Source organism: Cherax quadricarinatus, chromosome 31 (genome assembly GCF_038502225.1).
Source record: "Cherax quadricarinatus isolate ZL_2023a chromosome 31, ASM3850222v1, whole genome shotgun sequence".
NCBI lineage: Eukaryota > Metazoa > Arthropoda > Malacostraca > Decapoda > Parastacidae > Cherax > Cherax quadricarinatus.
In genome coordinates this window covers 15,777,400-15,800,590 of record NC_091322.1, presented here as the reverse complement: position 1 = coordinate 15,800,590, position 23,191 = coordinate 15,777,400, and the positions used below count along the sequence as shown (strand labels likewise).

Here is a 23,191-nt window from a genome sequence, read left to right as displayed (position 1 = left end):
GGAGCTCAAAAGCAAACGTGGATGCTGTTCTTAAAGCCACTAAACTCTACGAAAGTGACGTTGAGTCACTTTTGCTCGTGCAGACGGAAACACAGTGGTGGACATGTTCCGCTCCGGCCTTCGAATCTGTCAAGAAAGCAAAGGAATACGCCGAGGCCCATATGTTTCCGAACATCGCGAAGCTCCTTACCATCCTACTGACCCTGCCAGTCTCAAATGCAGAAGCCGAACGATCGTTCTCAGCCCTGAAACGCCTGAAGACATACTTGAGGAGCACCATAGGTCAGGATCGCCTCAACGGCCTCGCACTACTCGCCGTCCATAACGATGTACATGTTCCTGTTGATCGTGTGATCAACAAGTTTGCGGAAAGGAACCGCCGTCTTCTCTTTGCTTAGGCTGCAGTGTGATTAATCCTTTCAGTGTAATAACCTTTGCATGTTACTTTTAAGGGTACTATTATAGGTAATATTATAAAGTATAATGCTTACTGTCTTAAGCAGGTATATATATATATATATATATATATATATATATATATATATATATATATATATATATATATATATATATATATATATATATATATATATATATATATATATATATATATATATATATATATATATATATATATATATATATATATATATTCTACATTTAAGTTAATGTCTAATGTAAAAGTCTCTAGCTATTATGATTATTATTATTATAATCAAAAAGAAGCGCTAAGCCACAAGGGCTATACAGCCTCTAGCTATTAAATTCTTACTTTCAATAAAGTTTTAATAAGATACAAAATTCCTCACATTGTAAGGTCAGTGTTTTTTTTTTTTCTCAGAAAAATCGGCCCTCTCATTTGGATGCGAAGAGAAACACTGGCACCTAGAGCAGATGGTTATGCCCATTCATTTAGGTCAGTCCGCCAGTAATTAACAAATAAGAATCCCGTTAGTGGAGAAACGGTAATGCTAATGCTCTTTAAACAACCGAAAATTCTGCCGTCGGGCCCCCCAAACTTTGTTCCTAGATCCGCGCCTGGAGCAGACTGATAGATCGATGCAAGAGAGAGTATGAGTACGAGGATCAAAATGGGTGGGAGTACCCGTATTTAAAACATGGAGGGGGTGAGAGGCGAGAAAAGCCTCCAACTGAATGCCACGTGAGTCACAATGAGACCCCCCCCCCAGAGGAAATGGTGGGCATTAAAATCACCAAGTAACAGAAGTGGTGGTGGTAAGGATGAAACAAGAAAGGCAAAGTCTGGGATAGAAAATGCTCGAGAAGGAGAGAGATATAAAGAACATATTGTAAACCACTTATTCAAGTGGATACGGGCTGCAGTGTAATGCAGCGAGGTATGGACAAATAGTTGACAGTACGGAATATCATTGCGTAGAAGAAGGGTACTTTCATTAAAGGTCCCATCTGAGAAAGGATCCGAAGAATACAATAAATTACTATAGCCTGAGATAGGATGGAAAACAGCCGAGTGTAATTTTGGTTCTTGTAAGCAAGCACCAACAGGGGAAAACCTGGAAAGCAACATCTGAAGCTCACCCTGATTACCCCTGAGGCCACGGATATTCCACTGTAAATAGGCCATGATTGGCGATGAAGAAAATATCAGGAATCTGTAGGTAAAGGCACCTACGGACTAGAGGGGTTAGAAAAGTCAACGTGTGGTGGCATTGGAAGACATTCAAGTAGCGAAGGAACGGAGCGTTGCGAAGAATGGGGTTGTGAAGATGGAGGAGAGGGAAGAGAAGGAACAGGAAGTGAATCAGTGTCCATTGAAGGTTTAGTCTCTGCAATATATTCTGAAATGGCTTCAAGTGTTTCTGAATTCAAAGATGTATGGGAGACCATATTGGAGATAGAAGGAGGAGGGTGAGTAAAGATTGGGACAGTAATGGACTGTACCAAAGTAGAGGGGGAGGGAAGAGTGTAAGGGACTGGAGTTGAAGTGTGGGGGGGGACAGAAGAGGCAGAAACCTGGGAGGTGGCAGAAGAGGGAGAAACTTGGGAGGGGACGGGGGTGGAAGGCATAGTACGAGGAGGAGGGTGAATCTCCACACTTGTAATAGAGCCAGAGAGAGGGGAAGAACTAGGTACAGAGACTGGAAAGGTAAAGTGTGGAGGTGGAAGAAGGGAAGGAAGGGGCAAAGAAGATTTGAGCAATGTGGATTTTTTGGACTTCTGAGTAGAGGGGCGATTGGTATTAGGTGTCGTACGAGGTCTTGTCGATACTGGGGCTTGTGAGGAAGGACGCGAAGATGTGAGAACAGACTGAGTTGTAGTCGGGACGTCTCAGAGCCAAGGACAGCAAAAGGATTAGATGCCGTAGTGGCTATGGGAGGGGTAACAACAGAGGAGGCTGCAGAAGATGGGACCCCAGAAGTGGGGGGATGTTTGGAAACACGAGAATAAGAAACACGGGGTAGTCTCCCTTGGAGGCGGAGGTGAGTAACTGCCATAGCATAAGGGAGACCTTCTGCCTCTTTGAGGCAACGGATTTCACGTTCATTTAAGTAGACCTCCCCTCAAGGAAGGTTCCTTGATGTTGGTGAGGGGCTCTTGATTTAGGGAATTGGATCTGTGCTCCAGTTCCCCAAATTAAGCCTGAATGCCTTCCACATCCCTCCCCAGGCGCTGTATAATCCTCCGGGTTTAGCGCTTCCCCCTTGATTGTAATAATAATAATTAAGTAGACCTGGCAACGGCGGGAGTACGAAGGGCGAGCTTCATTACAATTAAGGCAAGATGGAGGTTGACTGCAAGATGTATTAGAATGGTCGTCGGCACCACAGACTGGGCATTCGGCCATAGATCTGCAATATTTTGCTGGGTGACCAAAACGCCAGCAATTTCTACATTGTTGCGGTGTAGGTATCACCTTTCGAACTTGTAACCGATGTCCCGTGACATATACAGAGGACGGGAGTTCTCGGCTGTCAAAAGTTAAACGAGCCACATTGCAAGGGTAACGTCTCCGCCCCCGGGCAGGAAGGACATAAGTGTCTACTTTGAGGATTGGGAGATCCTGGAGTTCCAGCTGTTCAAAAATGTCATTGCCACATGACTGGAAATTCTGTTGGACTATGGTATGGGGCAGAATGACAGTACCACTACAAGAATTGAGAGAAAGATGTTTTTCAATAGTGATAGGAGTAGTATTGATATTCGAAAGGAGAGAAAGATCATGAGCTTGGGTAGCATTCTGGACAGTGACGATGCGCATACCGCTCTTGAGAGCATGAAATGAAATATCTCTACCAACATGACGCAGGAGCGCTTTGCCAATACTATGGTCAGAAAGGTAGGCAGAAGAAGAAGTCGGTCTTAAAGTAAAGAATTTAGTCCATTGTGTGGTCCGAAACTGAGAGTGGAGAGGGAGTGGTTGACGTGTCAGTCTTTTCCGAGCAGAATGGGAAGGTAACGAAGGAGCATCATCAGGAGATTGACGTTGGCGTTTAGGAGTAGGACCGGAGTTGGTCCGGCGTGAAATGGGCGGGCGATTCGAAAATTGCCGTACCGTAGAGGGAGAAGCCGGAAGCATAGTCAAAGGAGAGTGGAGTTCAGACAAATCGAAGGAGTCAGTCGAAGCCCCGGTACCTGAAGCGGGTGAGGAAACAGCACCAGCAAGAGGTACAGGGGCATCAGAAGTGTCCAAAGAGTGGTCTAAACACAAGGCAGGGTCAGAATGGGGTGAGGTATCAAGAAGGGGCCCGGGGGTAGTGGGTTCATGGACTAGGGCTGCCATGGTTAGGTTACTCCTTTGCTTTTTGTTTTTAAGAAAAAAAAGAAAGAAAAGAAAATAAAAATAAAAAAAAAGAATAAAAAAGGGGGGAGCGGGGAGGAATAGTTCCCAGGAGGAATGAAAGGGCCGGAAATCTCCCTCCGTGCCCAAGAGGACCTCAACACCGCTAGTAGCGCAGATGCAGCATGGAACCCGTGCCATACCCTACCCTTCATGCCAGTAAACCAGCAATCCGGGATAGCAACCTCACATCTGCCGAGCTACCTTGGTGGACAAAAGAGAGGGCGGCCGGAAATCCGCCACAAAGCATACCTCCTTCAGCCACCACCCCCGGAATCCGAAAGGTGGCTTCCAGAGATACACCCGTCGCCCGAAAGACACCCAAAGCTACTCCGGGATACCGGAGAGGGATCGGGACATCCCCAGGCAATCCAGATTCCACGGCAAACTACGCCACCGCCAAGAACCTCAACGGAATGGGATGGACCCCGGTGTCCTTTCCCCTACCTAGGAACTAGCGCGCCTGTGGGAGAAATCCCAAAGGCCAAAAAGAGGAAGGGCAAAAGGGAGGGGTGAGGAGGAGGAGGAGGAATGGAAAAAGGGGAGGATGGGATAGGGGAGGGGAGAATGGGGGGTAATTAGGTTCGGTCTGAGGAAGAAGACTGACAGGGCTAATTCCTCAGACCAAGAGCCTCTTCACCATGCCAAGGAGCATCCCTTGAAGAGGAAGCAGGGCACAAATTTCACAGCCACTTTCCTAGTGTTCAAAATTTGTCAAAATGCTTTGACATGACCCACAAAAAAATCCCACAGCATTTGCAATATCTTAGTTACTCTGACATTATTATTATTATTATTATTATTATTATTATTACTATTATTATAATCAAAAGAAGCACTAAACCGTAAGGGTTATATACCCATTGTTGCCAACGGGCGTGAAGGTGGGTAGCAATTTCAGCAAAAGTCTGTGAATGGAACACCTCTATATGAAACTGGGAGGTCATGTACTGCTGACCGCACAGCAGTGTCTGCCTGTTCATTGCCCTGTACGTCAACATGACCAGGGACCCAGCAAAAAACAGTGTGCTTGTTAGAGATAAGGCATAGCCAAAGTTGGATACGAAGAACTAGGGGGTGAGGTGTATCAAATTTTCACATAGCCTGTAAAGCACTAAAAAGGAGTTTGAAACGACCACAAATGGTAACACAGGCATAGCTGCTATATGGATAAGTGCTACAAGAATGACATACAATTCAGCCTTAAAAATGCTAGCCGGACACACTGCTGCGAATCTGACGCTGTCAGAAGATTTAGAACCATCGGTGTACACTGCAATGGCATGAGAATGAGAGTGGAAGTGATCAAGAAAAAGAGTGGGAAGCCAACATAGGGAGTTGGGCTTTCGCACATGGCAGTGGGAAAGAACAGACTCGAACAGCTGGAACTTCCCAAGGGGGCAGCGAAAAAAGAGATGCTACATGAACATAGAAAAGTGGTAACTGAAGAGAAAGCAAGAGTGAATGGAGGCAGAGAGAAAAGGGATGGAGTAAGCAGGGGTGACGAACAAATAAAGAATGTCTACTAACATCAGTGACCATCCTATATACGGAAGGATTGTGGAGGTCATGAGATCGAACATAATAGTGAAGGCAATGATCATCATGGCAATAGGACAAGGCTGGAATAATCGCTTCTGCACAGAGGCTCTCAACAGGGGATGAACGAAAGGCACCAAAGCACAGACGGAGACCTGGACAGACCCAAAGGGCAGCACTTGAGTGGGGCGAAATATCAACTAAGCTGGCAGACAGCATGGGCTGTCTGTGCAGACAGTACAGGCTGTTTACACTAAATCTTCTGACAGCGTCGGATTCGCAGCAGTGTTTCCGGAGAGCGTCGTGCGAGGGCATTTACTATCTTCAGCTAGCATTTTTACTGCTGAATTGTATGCCATTCTTGCAGCACTTATTCATATCGCATCTATGCCTGTGTCATCATTTGTGGTTGTCTCAAACTCCCTTAGTGCTCTACAGGCTATACGGAAATTTGATACACCTCACCCCCTAGTTCTACGTATCCAACTTTGGCTACGACGTATCTCTACCAAGCATAAAGATATTGTTTTTTGTTGAGTCCCTGGTCATGTTGACGTACAGGGCAATGAACAGGCAGACACTGCTGCGCAGTCAGCAGTACATGACCTACCAATTTCAGAGGTGTTCCATTTCCGGACTATTTTGCTGTAATAGCTACCCACCTTCACACCTGTTGGCAACAACGTTGGTCTGCTCTGCTCAACAACAAACTTTGTTCTATTAAACCAAGTATAGGTTACTGGCCGTCTTCTTGTCACCAGTGTCGAGGTTGGGAGACTCCTCTCTCCCCGCCTTCGCATTGGCCATACTCGTTTTACTCGTGGATATCTCATGGAGAGGCACCCTGTTCCTCTCTCTGAGAATTGTCAGGTTCCATTATCGGTCAGCCACATTCTGTTAGACTGCCCACTTTATCAACGAGCACGCAGAATTTACCTCCGTCGTCGTCTTCGCTCCGCTGCTCTCTCTTTACCTTCCCTTCTCGCTGATGGACCCACCTTTCATCCGGACTCTCTCATTGACTTTTTGACAACAACTGACTTACTCCACAAACCTCAATCTCTTGCTACCCTCTACCCCTGCACTATCCCCTGCCCCGCTGTTTTCTGTAACCTACTAATCATCCCTTACCCCTTCTGCCACCCAATACCCTCACTTCCTTCCCTACCCTGCAGCGCTGTATAGCCCTTGTGGCTTAGCGCTGCTTTTTTATTATAATAATAATACACAAACACTTGCAGTGCACCAACACGACAAAAAATGCCCCTCTAACCTCAACAGAATGATCCATCTTAGAAAGGAGTGTAATGTACACTGCTACCATATTTCACCCAGGAACTGCATGACCCTTTTGGGTTTAGTGCTTAGTTGTGATAAAAATTTCACCCAGGAAGAGTGCGAAAATTAGAGCATGGGAATTTTTTGATAGCACTTCGTATATAAAAATTATGGATAAGTGTAGGAAGAGGTACTACTATTGCATGATACAACCCATGACTCAAGATTAGAGAGTAAGGATTATTTTAGTTGGGTCATAATAATGGCAAAAAATGAGGTAAATGATTAGGGTAGGATAAAGAAGTGACAGGAAGAAAATTGGGACTGCATACAGTTAGGAAAACATGCCTGATCTTGTCTTTAGTTTTAGTTTATTAAAATATCATAATATTGTACATTGGACATTTATAATCACATGAGGACATGTGTCAGTATTTTAAAATGATGAAAAAACTTTGTATGCTTCCTATAGAAATGGAAGTATAAATCATTTTTCCCAAAAAACAAAAAATCCTGCACTAAATCAATGTTGCAAGTATGTAAATAATATGGAACTGTCTGCTTTTGACTAAGGAAAACTTACTGAAAATAAAATATGAAATTCATTGATTATTTGAAAATTACTGAAATTTAGAAACAAGTGACTGATAAACAACTTTAACAGCATGATTAAAGAAACTTATATCAGTTTCTGGAGATATATATTCTGTATGCACTAATTACTTTAATAAATACAATAACAAAAATATGTACAGCTGCCTTTACCTGCAGTAGCAGCAAAATATATATTTCACATTAATTTAGTGCTCAGTAAACATGGCATATTTTTTACTTTTTCTTTTTTTTACTGCTATTGTGTATTAATAGAGGTTTCGTGAACACCTCCATTATCTCTGAATAATTTTAACTGCTCGTCTCAACAAAAACAAGTTAATTTAAATTTTCACCCCTTTTTTATCATTGTGTCATATTTTCAACAATAAATTAAGCTAGGAGTATCAACAGCATATATGCAATTAATTTTTCTTTAAAATTCACCTAACAATAAAAATAATATACTGTATATAATTTTTTTACAGCTAAATATTTTTAGGTCAAAATAAAAGTAGCAAAAATTTTATGCAGTATTACTAAATTTTGAAGGAAATTCATTTAAACCAAACAATATTTTCTCATTTAACTTTCTCTTCTACACGGGCCTGATTTACTAAAGTTTCCTGCTTGCTCTTGGGATTTCCTAAGTGTCTGAGCCTTTCCCGTGCTGCACGCTTCGCTGTTTTCTCCAACATGTCATCATAATCTTCAGCAAACATGGCTACCAGTGCTTCATACATGTGGTGCAGAGTAGGCAAGTCCTTGAAGCAAATCTGCAGTATAACAGTTTGTAAATTAAAAAATGCAGTAACATTCTCATAGAATATATATATGATGCTATAGCTAAGTAGTACTAATACAATCATAATAAAAAGGACAATTCAATTAAAAAATTATATAACAGAGTAGTCCCTTGAGTTACAATACTGATCTGTTCAAGACGATGCATCATACCTCCAATTATTATAATCATAAGCGTTAGGCATAACAGAGGCGCTCTTTGCATTGCAACCCACTATTGTACATACAAAATCTCAATGTACTATTTGCAAAGACATAAAACAAATAAATAAATAAATAAATAAATAAATAAACCCATCGCAATTCAAATCCCAAAATACATGGTTTTATGGTTATTTGCTCCAAGACCCTAGAAGTGCAACTTTTACTCTACCTTGCATGCTGTCAGATATAACTTGTAGGTATTTTCTCCCTTCATCTGCTTCTCTCTTATCCACAATAACAACAGTCTTTCCATTTCTCTACCTTTTTTTTTACTAGCTTAGTCACCAGCCACTTTAACCCTTTCAGGGTTGGTGCCATATTAGTACGGCTTGCACGCCAGGGTTGGTGCCGTACTAATACGCATAAATTTTAGTGCCTTCAAATCTAGCGAGAGAAAGCTGGTAGGCCTACATATGAAAGAATGGGTCTATGTGGTCAGTGTGCACAGTATAAAAAAAAATCCTGCAGCACACAGTGCATAATGAGAAACAAAAACTCCGACCGTGTTCTTGGTTTAAAACAGCGACTTTGCAGTGTACAGTGGACCCCCGCTTAACGATCACCTCCAAATGCGACCAATTATGTAAGTGTATTTATGTAAGTGCGTTTGTACGTGTATGTTTGGGGGACTGAAATGGACTAATCTACTTCACAATATTCCTTATGGGAAAAAATTCGGTCAGTACTGGCACCTGAACATACTACTAGAATGAAAAAAGTTCGTTAACCGGGGGTCCACTGTATTTTTGTATGCTATTTATGGTTGTATTCTAGTTTTCCTGGTCTCGTTTTATACAATGGAAGACATATTATGGAAATTGAGATGATTCTGATTCTTTTCACAATGAAAAGTACCTTGAAATTGAGCTCAAAGTAGCAGAAATGTTCGATTTTTGCTAAATTTCAAAGGTAAACAAATCATGCCATGCGTTCAATACACGACACCTGGTGAGCCTAATATTCTTTCACAAGTGCGCTGGTATTATTTATACCATTTCTACACGAATGCAGTAGTCTGCATAACATAAGTCTTTTATTTTTTTGTGAGAATAAAAATTCAAAGTGGAAAGCAAAAGAAATTTAGCAGAGGCCTGGGGACGTGAGTAATCAACAGAGGAAATGTTATTTTAGTGCCAGGAATGTCTGTCTTGTTTATTCTGGACCCTATTTGGAAATTGGCATCTTTTGAAATTTGTGTGAAGTTGGCAAAATTGCCAATTTCTGACCACGTTATTGGTTAGTTGAAATCGGTAAATGGGTGGATTCTTGTACTCATTCGATAGACAAAATGGAGTTCTAGCGAAATAGGTATGATTTTTGTCGACTGGTACATTGGAATTGACCAATAATAGGGCTCAAAGTGGGCGAAATCGCCGATGCGTAAACATCGTCAAGACTGCTAACTTCGCAAGAGCATAATTCCATAAGTTTTCCATCAAATTTCATACTCTTGGTGTCATTATGATCGAGAAAAGATTCTCTATCATTTCATAAGAATTTTTTTTTTTTCGAAAAATTTCCGACCCTGAGAACAAGTTTAGGAGAGGGCCTGCCGACCCTGAAAGGGTTAATATTCTTTATTTTTTCTATTTGCTTGATAATCAGAGATGGTGGGTTGTGAAAAACCATACTCATGCACCAATGCACTAATTTCTTGGTTGATCTTCAGAGAAACAGCTTGTTGACTGTGCACTTTATGAGCCATCATGACTTGTTAATGCAATGGATGGTGCAATTATAACACAAATGCAATTATGAAGGGCAAATAATCCAGAATTAGTGCAAAAACACTCTTATTGCCTTCAAACTGTAGTACAGTACAAACCCTGCTATTGGCTGAGATGTTACCACAGAGACAAAGCATTTGCTGATTGGTTACTAAGCCACCCCTCACAGAATACCCCTCCCATTGGCTCAGACGCTGTCAAAGAGGCAACGTACCCCATCGCTGATTGGCTAAGGCACACTCACACAAGAACCAATGCTCCTATTGGCTTGTATGCTTCCCAAAAGGCAAGCCATCATGTCTGATTAGCTGATACCCACCCAGGTGTGCCGACAATAATAACTGACGAGGAAGATGAGTGTGTATGCACCTGGTTATGTTGCCAGGTACATATAATAATATTTGTTTCTACAAGTACATGATATAACTAATAAAGACCTAACTGACATAACTGGCATATTATGTATATAAAAAGCCCCATTGTTATGTAGAGCATTTCAAGTAACTTGGGTTAATCTTGTTCCCCAGGATGCGACCCACAACGGTCGTACCATTTTATGCACATTGTATCTTCAATCACAACTAAAAATACAATTCCTCTGAGGGTAAATTGTAACTCCAAATTATCATAACTCCAACCCATCATAACTCTAGGGACCATTGTACTATATTCCCTTATGTAATAGTATTAAATTCATGGGGAAAAGTTAGACTGGTATGGGTTATAAAGGTTATACAGTATCTGGGAGAATGAGAGGCATTCAGATTTGATTCAAGGGGAGTTCCAGTCAAATAAAAAATTGATTTAAAATCTTATTCTATGCAGCCCAGACAACAATGTGTAATAAAGGCAATCTGTATGACCCTAGTGGGTTTAGTGTTTGGTTTTGATAATTATAATGATAATAATAAACGTCTACGATGGGGATGCCCGGGTGTTGTGCATGTGTCTTAATTTCATCTTGTCGGTATTATATACAATTCTTGTACTACTACTACTACTACTACTACTACTACTACTACTACCTCCACCTCTTCCTGCCTATATATAGCCGTCCTGCTCCACCTCTGTTAGTGTGACTTTGTCAATGGTCCAAGTCGGACCGAAACGTCGTTGTAAGCTTCTCTCTTTTATGTGCGGGTTATTTGTGTATCGTTCCAGTCACGGTATTGTGCCTTTTTGTTATTTATCAATATTTTCAGTTTTACTAGACTCTAAATTAGTGTTGAGGAGCTAAGATGCTGAAGAAAAGTACTGAACACCTTTAAATCTTGGAAATTTTGAGGTTCATCAATAAGGCATGGAAACACACCATTATTGTTTCTTGGAATATTAGGGGTACCAGTGAGATAGTTCAATGTTAACCCTTTGACTGTTTTCGACGAATAAATACGTCTTACGAGCCAATGTTTCTGACGTATATATACTCAATAATTCTAGCGGCTTCAAATCAAGCGGGAGAAAGCTGGTAGGCCCACATGTGAGAGAATGGGTCTGTGTGGTCACTGTGCACCACACAAAAAAAATCCTGCAGCACACATTGCGTAATGAGAAAAAAAAAACTGATCGTTTTTTTGGAATAAAACGCTGACTTTGAGGTGTATTTTCGTATAGTATTTATCGTTGTATTCGCGTTTTCATGGTCTTAGGTGATAAAATGGAAAACATATTACAGAAATAGAGATGATTTTTATTACTTTGACGGTGAAAACGACCTTGAAACTGAGCTCAAAGTAGCGGAAATGTTCGATTTTTACCAATGTTCAGGAGTAAATAGATCACACCACACGTCCAATACACGTCAACTGGGGAGTCTAATATTCTTTCACTAGTGCACTGATATTATTTATGCCATTTTTGCAATAATGCAGTAGTCTGCATAACAGTAAATTTTGCATTTTTTTGTATGAATAAAAAATCAAAATAGAAAGCAATAATAATATAAGAGGGGCCTAGAGATGTGACTAATGAACAGAGCATATATTATTTTAGTGCCACGAATGTCTACCTTGTTTATTCTGGACCCTATTTTGAAATTGGCATCTTTTTTAGTTAGCGTGAAATTGGCCAAATTGCCAATTTCTGACCACCATATTGGGTAGTCCAAATTAGTAAATGGGAGGTTTCTTGTACTCAGCTGATAGATAAAATGGAGTTCTAAAGAAATAGCTATGAGTTTGGTCAACTGGAACAATGGAATTGGCTGAAAATAGGGCTCAAAGTCGGCGAAATCGCCGATACGCATATGTCGCCGAGACCGCTAACTTCACGGGAGCATAATTCCATGAGTTTTCGACCAAATTTCGAACTTTTGGTGTCATTACCATCGGGAAAAGATTCTCTATCATTTCAAAAGAAAAAATCTTTTTTTTTTTTTTTTTTTTTTTCAAAAATTGAGCGACATAGAATGACAGTTTCAGAAAGGGGCCTGAAACAGTCAAAGGGTTAAATACTACAGTATCTATATTTAAACTTAACATAAATTTCTTTCAGCTCAATGGCTGTTTCCTGCAAGCCCAAAGAATAAAATGCATTCACCAACATCCACTCAATTGTTGTCTTTAGTGACTGTGAATGATTTATTAAAAATATTAATTTATTTTTGTTCAGAAAAAATCAGAATTGAAGTGCAATGTTGGAAACATAACTATTTTTCTGAACTTCTAAAATACCTTGACCCTTTGACTGTCACAACCCCAAATCCTGAAGTGTCTCCTGGTGTCGAAAAATTTTTTGGGGAAAAAAAAAAAAATTATATTTTCTTATGAAACGTTAATCTTTTCCCGATGGTAAGGACACCAAAAGGATGAAATTTGATCGAAAACTTACGGAATTATACTCTCGCGAAGTTTGCGATCTCGGCGATGTAGAAGCAGCGGCGATTTCGACAAATTTGAGCCCTATTTTCAGCCAATTCCATTGTTCCAGTCGACCAAACTCATAGCTATTTCTTTAGAACTCCACTATTTCTATCAAATGAGTACAAAAAACTGCCCATTTACTGATTTCAACTACCCAATAAAGTGGTCAGAAATTGGCAATTTGGCCAATTTCACACAAATTAAAAAAGATGCCAATTTCAAAATAGGGTCCAGAATAAACAATGCAGACATTCTTGGCACTAAAATAACATATCCTCTGTTCATTAGTCACATCTCCAGGCCCCTCTTATAGTACTCTTGCTTTCTATTTGACTTTTTATTCACACAAAAAAATAGAAGATTTACTGTTATGCAGACTAATGCATTATTGTAAAAATGGTATAAATAATATCAGTGCACTAGTGAAAGAATATTAGACTCCCCACTTGATGTGTATTGGACGTGTGGTGTGATTTGCTTATTCTTGAACATTGGTAAAATTCGAACATTTCCACTACTTTGAGCTTAATTTCAAGATCGTTTTCATTGTGAAACTAATCAAAATAATCTATATTTCTGTAATATGTTTTCATTTCTATCAAATGAGACCAAGAAAACGAGAATACAACCATAAATACTATATGAAAATACATCTCAAAGTCGACATTTTAATCCAAAAACACGGTCGGAGTTTTTTTTCTCATTATGCACTGCATGCTGCAGGATCTTTTTTATACAGTGCACACTGACCACACAGACCCATTCTCTCACATGTGGGCCTACCAGCTCTCTGCTGCTTGATTTGAAGCCATTAGAATTATTATTTATAGTTATTACCACACTGGCCGATTCCCACCAAGGCAGGGTGGCCCGAAAAAGAAAAACTTTCACCGTCACTCACTCCATCACTGTCTTGCCAGAAGGGTGCTTTACACTACAGTTTTTAAACTGCAAAATTAACACCCCTCCTTCAGAGTGCAGGCACTGTACTTCCCATCTCCAGGACTCAAGTCCGGCCTGCCAGTTTCCTTGAATCCCTTCATAAATGTTACTTTGCTCACACTCCAACAGCATGTCAAGTATTAAAAACCATTTGTCTCCATTCACTCCTATCAAACACGCTCACGCATGCCTGCTGGAAGTCCAAGCCCCTCACACACAAAACCTCCTTTACCCCCTCCCTCCAACCTTTTCTAGGTCGACCCCTACCCCGCCTTCCTTCCACTACTGACTGATACACTCTTGAAGTCATTCTGTTTCGCTCCATTCTCTCTACATGTCTGAACCACCTCAACAACCCTTCCTCAGCCCTCTGGACAACAGTTTTGGCAATCCCGCATCTCCTAACTTCCAAACTACGAATTCTCTGCATTATATTCACACCACACATTGCCCTCAGACATAACATCTCCACTGCCTCCAGCCTTCTCCTCGCTGCAACATTCATCACCCATGCTTCACACCCATATAAGAGCGTTGGTAAAACTATACTCTCATACATTCCCCTCTTTGCCTCCAAGGACAAAGTTCTTTGTCTCCACAGACTCCTAAGTGCACCACTCATCCTTTTCCCCTCATCAATTCTATGATTCACCTCATCTTTCATAGACCCATCCACTGACACGTCCACTCCCAAATATCTGAATACATTCACCTCCTCCATACGCTCTCCCTCCAATCTGATATCCAATCTTTCATCACCTAATCTTTTTGTTATCCTCATAACCTTACTCTTTCCTGTATTCAATTTTAATTTTCTTCTTTTACATACCCTACCAAATTCATCCACCAACCTCTGCAACTTCTCTTCAGAATCTCCCAAGAGCACAGTGTCATCAGCAAAGAGCAACTGTGACAACTCCCACTTTATGTGTGATTCTTTATCTTTTAACTCCACGCCTCTTGCCAAGACCCTCGCATTTACTTCTCTTACAACCCCATCTATAAATATATTAAACAATTATCGAGTACATATACGTCCGAAACACTGGCTCGTAAGACGCATACGTATATACGGCCAAAACAGTCCAAGGGTTAACATTCGTAAACTATAAATGAGTCATATTATTATTGCCTTTTATTAGGAGAAAGTTATTTTCTTGCTTTTTTCTCTGCAAAATCTTTTAGAATTTTGTTGAAGTTTAAACTCCTGCTAATTTAAGATTCAATGGACATAATTGCCAAACTGTTCAAATGTTCTTGCTGAATTGATGATCTCAAGTAAGTTTCTCCAGATGCCCCCTTTTTTTCTACTTCATATTGTTGTGCATACTTGACAAGCCGAGAGTAGATTACACTCTAGCGCAGGGGCCCCTTAGGTGCAGGGCCCCCTTAGGCATGGGGCCCAATTGGGAGCAATCAGTCCAATCGGTTTAAGGCCGGCCCTGATTATCGCTACATCTTTCCTAGCGCTGATTCTCTCAGATACAACTAACTTAATCCCATTTAACTTTTACCATTGAAATTCTCCCACCCATTTTATCTTTGTTTCACATAGTGCTAAAACATAATTTTTTCATTCATAACTTTAACAATCAATTCTTTCTTATCTGTACTACAACCATGCACATTCAAATGCCCCAGTTTCAAAATTTTCTTCAACTTTTTTAGCAAGTGAATAGAGAAAGGGTTACCTCGAGAAATCACGTCCATCTAACCAGTTTCCTGAAATCATTTCATAAAAGTTACCTTGCTCAAACTAAATAAATAAATATACAGTGGAACCCTGAGTTTCGGCCATAATCCATTCCAGAAGCTAGGCCTAAACTCAAAACTGCCGAAAGGTGAAGCAATATTTCCCATAAGAAATAATGTAAATAAAATTAATCTGTTCCAGACCAACAAAAATATTCACAAAAAATACATTTTTTAAAGAATAACTACATAGTTTTACATACACAGCTAGCTAGCTGGCTGGCTGGCTGGCTGGGTGGCTGGCTGGCAGGCTGGCTGGCTGAGCAGGTGCGCAAGTGGACAGGTCTGGTACGCTGGCCAAAACTCAGGGCAACAGCCGAAACTAGGGACAAAAGTTCGCCAAAAAAAAGTGGTCAAAACTCAAAGCAGTTGATACTCAGGGCGACTGAAACTCGAAGTTCCACTGTAATAATATACAATGGACCCTCGGTTATCAGCGTAATCCGTTCCAAAAGGTCGGCCTTAATCCAAAAAGGCCAAAAACCGAAATAATATTTCCCAAAAGAATTAATGTAAATCCAATTAATCCATTTCAGACACCCAAAAATATTAATAAAAGATGTATTTTTTAAAGATTAACTATAGTTTTACATACAGAAAACAATGAGAAATAAATATAAAGCACAAATTTTAACAATAAATGAACATTACATACCTTTATTGAAGACTCTTGTTGGCATATTGAAGAAGGTAGAAGGGGAGATGGAGTCGGGAATTCCCAACTCTCTCTCCCCTCTGTATAGTGTAGCCCCCCTGAGCTACACTATACACAATACAATACACAGCCATATTATTACCATGTTCACTGAGTTTAATCGTTTCTAACAACTACCTTTACATGCCATCATAAACAAAGCTAGAAGTAATGAATAATTCATGCCGAGAATTGTAAACAAACGCATATGAAGGGCAGTTACTTGGCGAGACGCCAGATTCACAGTTTTCTCTAACAATGAATCAGAGAAAACGTAATGTTTACTCTCCACCCAACTCTCCACTTGATAGCATATAAACATTGCATGTTTATATGCTATATGCTATGTAATGTGTTTCTTATATAATTTTGAAGAAAATATCATAGATGGATTAATGAAAATGTCTATATTAACCTAAAATATGACAATGTGCCCAAGAGTGATTATTAAACATACATCGCATATAAACATGTACTACATAACGTGTTTCGTATATAATTTTGAAGAAAATATCATAGATAGATTAATGAAAATGTCTATATTAACCTAAAATAAGACATTTAATGTGCTCAAGAGTGATTTATGACGCGTCCAATATGGCCGATCTCCGAAATAACGGCCGATAACCAGGATAGAATTTCGGCCAAAAAAGCGGGCGAAAACCAAACTGGCCAATATCGGGAACGGTGGATAACCGAGGGTCAACTGTATATGGCAAAGTGGAACAGGATTCTTCCTCCGTAAGCCATGCGTGTCGTAAGAGGTGACTAAAACGCCAGGAGCAAGGGCAAGGGGCTAGTAACCCCTTCTCCTGTATATATTACTAAATTTAAAAAGAGAAACTTTTGTTTTTCTTTTTGGGCCACCCTGCCTTGGTGAAGGTTAACTGTAATAACTTCATTTAATTCTGTACTAAGGAAAATATAATTTACCTGCAAGATTTCAACTAAATGTAGACCAAATACTCCTTACTTTCATATTGTCAAATGCTATTCCAACTTGTGCTGGCAGTTCTTTTAAAAGTGGAACTTTGGCATATCGCTGTGAAAAATGGGTGAGCAGGATATAACGAGCATTCATGTCTCGACCAACCTGAAATGTATCAATAAAATGTCATTCAGTGGGATTTCTTATAACCAATACACGTCTTCAGAGCACTTTATATCTATTCTATGGGTGAAATGGCAAGCAAATTTCTGATAGTCAAAAAAAACTTTATCTTGGACTTGATAAAACTTGTACTAACAGCTTTACTTTCTAAAGTGTTATTATTTGACCATATTCTAGGAGAAAAGCAACATGATGTTTTGTTTTACCTATTCATCACTATAGATACTATAGAAGACATTCAATTATCAGAACTACCTTATAAAACATCCAGAATTTGTTAATTTGGCCAGCTTTACACTAGTATTCTTGGCTCTCTGCTTTTTCTCATCTGCATCAATGACCTGCTTCAAATGATACAACTTTCGTCATCTCTTATTCAGATGTGGTTTCTCTCGATAACACTGTTAATGATGAGCTCATAAAAATTCCTACTTGAATGATTTTCAACAGACTTACTCTTAATATTGACAGTGCCTTTCTACATGCTGTATAGAAACAGAGCTCCAAATGTACAACTCAATATAATAACAAATGATTCACTCATTTTAAGACAAAATGAAGGAAAATTCTTAGGTCAATGGCTTAACAGCAATTTAAAATTCAACACTTACATCCAACACAAAACCAAGGTTTATAAAACAGTGGACATTCTATCTAAGATATGTTATTAATTTTTTCAGTGTGAGAAGTCTTTTGCTTTCCAGTACCTGGCTTCCTCTCGGGAATCACAAGAGTAGGGAGACTGGCTGCCACATTCTTCACCCTCCATATTGCCACTTCTGAATGTCCAACTCACCTGGCTATCTCAATTATTATGTCCTCTTGCCAGGTCCAAAACTAAAGCCTTCTCTCCATACCAAGCTTACAGGGGCCCCATTATGATCACTGGTAACCAAAATGTAAGATGTCAAATAATCCAACAGAAGAGTCTAAAATTGGGGGCAAGAGTACATAAAAATGCAACCTCCTGCAGCATCTTCAATGAGGTAACTAACAGCAAGAGATGGGTGCATGAGCTGCCTGACATACAATTAGCCTCAGTAATATTGCCCTATTGTAAAAGAAAATGATGAACCATTGAAATATGGCACTGTAGACTACAATCTCTGAAATTTTTGACAAACCATACATCTCTCATAAAAGATGTTTCATTATTTAGTCAAGTCGATGGTGCTGTCTGGTCATGAGCTATATCTTAGGTTTTCATATACTAGTTTGCAGTATTGCAAAGTATCCTGTTACTGTACCTGCTTTGAAGTTCCATAAGAGCTATTTTATAAAGAGTACAGTGGAACCTCAAATATCGAACTTTCTTTGGTCCAGAAGGCTTTTCGAGTGCCTTTACCGAATGAATTTATTCCCGTCAGGAATAATGTAAATTAGATTAGTCCATTTCAGACCCTCAAAAATACACTTATAAAAGCACTTACAAAAATACACTTACATAATTGGTCGTGTTGGAAGCAATTCGATTTTTGAGGTTCCACTGTACACCTTAATATATTTGGGCTCTACATATGCAGTATTAACTGATTTTGCTTATTTTTAAACTATAACATTAACAAATTCAGTAAGAAGAATAATTCTAAAAACAAAAACCAGCTTAAAACCTATTAAACTTAAATGCATACAGGAATACTACACATATAGAATGCATGAATATGCTAAAAATTTAACTGCATAATTCACTTAAAAAATGGTGCTAGTGATTTATTTACTTGCTTAAAGGTTCATCACTTCCCCATGGCCTGGTCTCATACCAGGCCTTGTTGATAGTCTGATTAAACAAGCTCTTGATACTAACTGCTCACACGTCCAATATGGCATCACAACCTAGCTGTCAGGATGCTTTTCTTAGAACTTAATCAACAAGTTCCCCCTCAAAGACAGGTTTACTGGTGATTTAATTTATACAGTACATATAAGAAAGTAAAGTGTTGAAAAGTCTTGAAATTTTTATGCTTTAAAGTCATTTCTTGGTGCACTTATTCTGCACCAATTACCATGATTCTGGTTCTCATATGGAATAATTTCTGTGAGAAAATTTAAAACCAGTCCTGCCAATAAAAAGATGTTTTTCTTACTTGCACTCTAGGGATTAAAAGTTAAGAACTTGTAGATATTCCAATAATTTAGGTGTCTGAATTGATATATACAATGTACATTCTCCAGGGTTGCAATTATGCCTCCCTTAAAAAGAGCTCTTAATGTACATCAATATTTTAGTCTAGACTCTAGAGTACAACTATATCACCTTTTTCAAAGGCTCTTGTTATCCAGGATATACGTTTCCTTACAGTCATGGTAGTAAGATTATGTTTTTTTTTTTTTCAACAAACCGGCCTTATCCCACCAAGGCAGGGCGGCCCAAAAAGAAAAACAAAAGTTTTTTTTTTTTAAATTTAGTAATTTATATGGGAGAAGGGGTTACTAGGCCCTTGCTCCCGGCATTTTAGTCGCCTCTTACAACACGCATGGCTTACGGAGGAAGAATTCTGTTCCACTTCCCCATGGAGATAAGAGGAAATAAACAAGAACAAAAACTAGATGTTGCAGATGTGGCAGATGTTGCAAGTGTATGGTGTAGGAGGTAGGTTACTGAAAGCAGTGAAGAGTTTTTACGAGGATAGTGAGGCTCAAGTTAGAGTATGTAGGAAAGAGGGAAATTTTTTCCCAGTAAAAGTAGGCCTTAGACAAGGATGTGTGATGTCACCGTGGTTGTTTAATATATTTATAGATGGGGTTGTAAGAGAAGTAAATGCGAGGGTCTTGGCAAGAGGCGTGGAGTTAAAAGATAAAGAATCACACACAAAGTGGGAGTTGTCACAGCTGCTCTTTGCTGATGACACTGTGCTCTTGGGAGATTCTGAAGAGAAGTTGCAGAGATTGGTGGATGAATTTGGTAGGGTGTGCAAAAGAAGAAAATTAAAGGTGAATACAGGAAAGAGTAAGGTTATGAGGATAACAAAAAGATTAGGTGATGAAAGATTGAATATCAGATTGGAGGGAGAGAGTATGGAGGAGGTGAACGTATTCAGATATTTGGGAGTGGACGTGTCAGCGGATGGGTCTATGAAAGATGAGGTGAATCATAGAATTGATGAGGGAAAAAGAGTGAGTGGTGCACTTAGGAGTCTGTGGAGACAAAGAACTTTGTCCTTGGAGGCAAAGAGGGGAATGTATGAGAGTATAGTTTTACCAACGCTCTTATATGGGTGTGAAGCGTGGGTGATGAATGTTGCAGCGAGGAGAAGGCTGGAGGCAGTGGAGATGTCATGTCTGAGGGCAATGTGTGGTGTGAATATAATGCAGAGAATTCGTAGTTTGGAAGTTAGGAGGAGGTGCGGGATTACCAAAACTGTTGTCCAGAGGGCTGAGGAAGGGTTGTTGAGGTGGTTCGGACATGTAGAGAGAATGGAGCGAAAAAAACTAGAAAGAAAATAGAAGAAAACCCAGAGGGGTGTGTATATACAGTGGACCCTCAGCTAACGATATTAATCCGCTCCTGAAAGCTCATCGTTAGCTGAAATTATCGTTAGCCGAATTAATTTTCCCCATAAGAAATAATGGAAATCAAATTAATCCGTTCCTGACACCCCAAAGTATGAAAAAAAAAATTTTTTTACCACATGAAATATTAATTTTAATACACACAAACTGACACTTACCTTTATTGAAGATCTGGTGATGATTGATGGGATGGGAGGAGGGGAGAATGTGGATGTTGTTAATGTTTAGAAGGGGAATCCCCTTCCATTAGGACTTGAGGTAGCAAGTCCTTTTCTGGGGTTACTTCCCTTCTTCTTTTAATGCCACTAGGACCAGCTTGAGAGTCACTGGACCTCTGTCGCACAACATACCTGTCCATAGAGGCCTGTACCTCCCGTTCCTTTATGACTTTCCTAAAGTGGGTCACAATATTGTCAGTGTAATAATCACCAGCACGGCTTGCAATAGCTGTGTTAGGGTGATTTTCATCAAAAAAGGTTTGCACTTCAAGCCACTTTGCACACATTTCCTTAAGCTTTGAAGTAGTCAACTTCCTCAATTTCTCTATCCCCTCCTCCGGAGCAGTTTCCTCAGGTCTGGCCTCTTGCTGTTGAAGATGATCTTGCAGCTCATCAGTGGTTAGTTCTTCATTGTCCTCCTCCACCAACTCTTCCACATCCTCCCCACTAACCTCCAACCCCAAGGACTTCCCCAATGCCACAATTGATTCCACAACTGGCATACACTTCTCAGGGTTAGCCTCAAATCCTTCAAAATCCCTTTTGTCTACACATTCTGGCCACAGTTTCTTCCAAGCAGAGTTCAAGGTCCTCTTAGTCACTTCCTTCAAGCCTTACTTATAATGTTTACACAACTGAGGATGCTAAAGTGATCTCTCCAAAACTCTCTTAGAGTCAATTGAGTTTCTGTGGTCACTACAAAGCACCTTTCAAACATAGCTTTTGTGTAGTTTCTTGAAGTTGGAAATGACCTGCTGGTCCATGGGCTGCAGGAGAGGAGTGGTATTAGGAGGCAAAAACTTGACCTTAATGAAGCTCATGTCCCCAGAAAGTCGCTCTGCCACGTCTGAAGGATGACCAGGAGCATTGTCTAATACCAGGAGGCACTTAAGGTCCAATTTATTTTCCAGGAGGTAATTTTTCACAGTGGGGGCAAATACATGGTGTAACCAGTCATAGAAAAGGTCTCCAGTGACCCATGCCTTACTGTTTGCCCTCCACATCACACACAAATTAGCCTTGAGGACATTGTTTCTCCTGAACACTCTGGGAGTTTCAGAGTGATACACCAATAAAGGCTTCACTTTGCAATCACCATTTGCATTAGCACACATCAAGAGAGTAAGCCTGTCTTTCATAGGCTTATGTCCTGGGAGTGCTTTTTCCTCCTCAGTAATGTAGGTCCTGCTTGGCATTTTCTTCCAAAACAGGCCTGTTTCATCACAATTAAACACTTGTTCAGGTTTCAGTCCTTCACTGTCTATGTACTCCTTGAATTCATGCACATATTTTTCAGCCGCTTCTTGGTCCGAACTGGCAGCCTCACCATGCCTTATCACACTATGTATGCCACTACGATTCTTAAATCTCTCAAACCAACCTTTGCTGGCCTTAAATTCACTCACATCACCACTAGTTGCAGGCATTTTTCTAATTAAATCCTCATGCAACTTCCTAGCCTTTTCACATATGATCGCTTGAGAGATGCTATCTCCTGATATCTGTTTTTCGTTTATCCACACCAATAACAGTCTCTCAACATCTTCTATCACTTGCGATCTCTTATTCTAAAACAAAGTTGCACCTTTGGCAAGAACAGCTTCCTTGATTGTAGTTTTCTTGGCCACAATAGTAGCGATGGTTGATTGGGGTTTCATATACAACCTGGCCAGCTCGGAGACACGCACTCCACTTCTGTACTTAGCAATTATCTCTTTCTTCATATCCATAGTAATTCTCACCCTTTTTCCTGTAGGGTTGGCACTAGAAGCTTTCTTGGGGCCCATGGTGACTTATTTTGCAGGTAAAATCACTAAAAGTGCTGTGATAATATGAAATGTTCCGACTGTATGCTTGGATGCGACCGCAGTGGCTGGCTTGTAAACACTGGCACCCATGGGACAAGTGAGGCACGCTCAGGCCACATGTGGATGCATCTCGAATGAATCGCGTTGGGCGAGTTTTTTAGCGCTAGCCGAGGCAAAATTTTTGCGCTAAAATGTATCACTAGCCGGATTTAATGTTAGGTGATGCCATCGTTAGCTGAGGGTCCACTGTATATGCTTGTACATGTATGTGTAGCGTGACCTAAGTGTAAGTAAAAGTAGCAAGACGCACCTGAAATCTTGCATGTTTAAGA

General features: G+C 40.1%; 2 protein-coding genes across 6 annotated transcripts in view; both read right to left on the bottom strand.

Annotated features, from left to right (window-relative positions):
* Window positions 1-773: 773 nt before the first annotated feature.
* LOC138853470 (uncharacterized) lies at window positions 774-4,709 on the bottom strand. The gene is made up of 2 exons (XM_070090217.1): window positions 2,714-4,709; window positions 774-2,537 (listed from the first exon to the last, which is right to left on the bottom strand). Exons 1-2 carry the CDS (start codon window positions 3,959-3,961, stop codon window positions 1,848-1,850), a joined length of 1,938 nt encoding a protein of 645 aa, XP_069946318.1. The 5' UTR covers window positions 3,962-4,709; the 3' UTR covers window positions 774-1,847.
* A 2,971-nt stretch (window positions 4,710-7,680) lies between these two features.
* The window catches only part of RNaseZ (ribonuclease Z), a 90,261-nt gene continuing 74,750 nt past the window's right edge, over window positions 7,681-23,191 (bottom strand). For 4 of the 5 annotated variants that reach the window (XM_053790202.2, XM_053790236.2, XM_053790229.2 and 1 more), the window contains 2 exons: window positions 17,186-17,305; window positions 7,681-8,004 (listed from right to left, as the gene is read on the bottom strand). In XM_053790202.2, the coding sequence (XP_053646177.2) occupies window positions 7,810-8,004; window positions 17,186-17,305 (315 nt within the window). In that variant the 3' untranslated portion in view covers window positions 7,681-7,809. The remainder of the gene's footprint in view (window positions 8,005-17,185; window positions 17,306-23,191) is intronic. The other variant, XM_053790212.2, reaches the window with a different exon arrangement.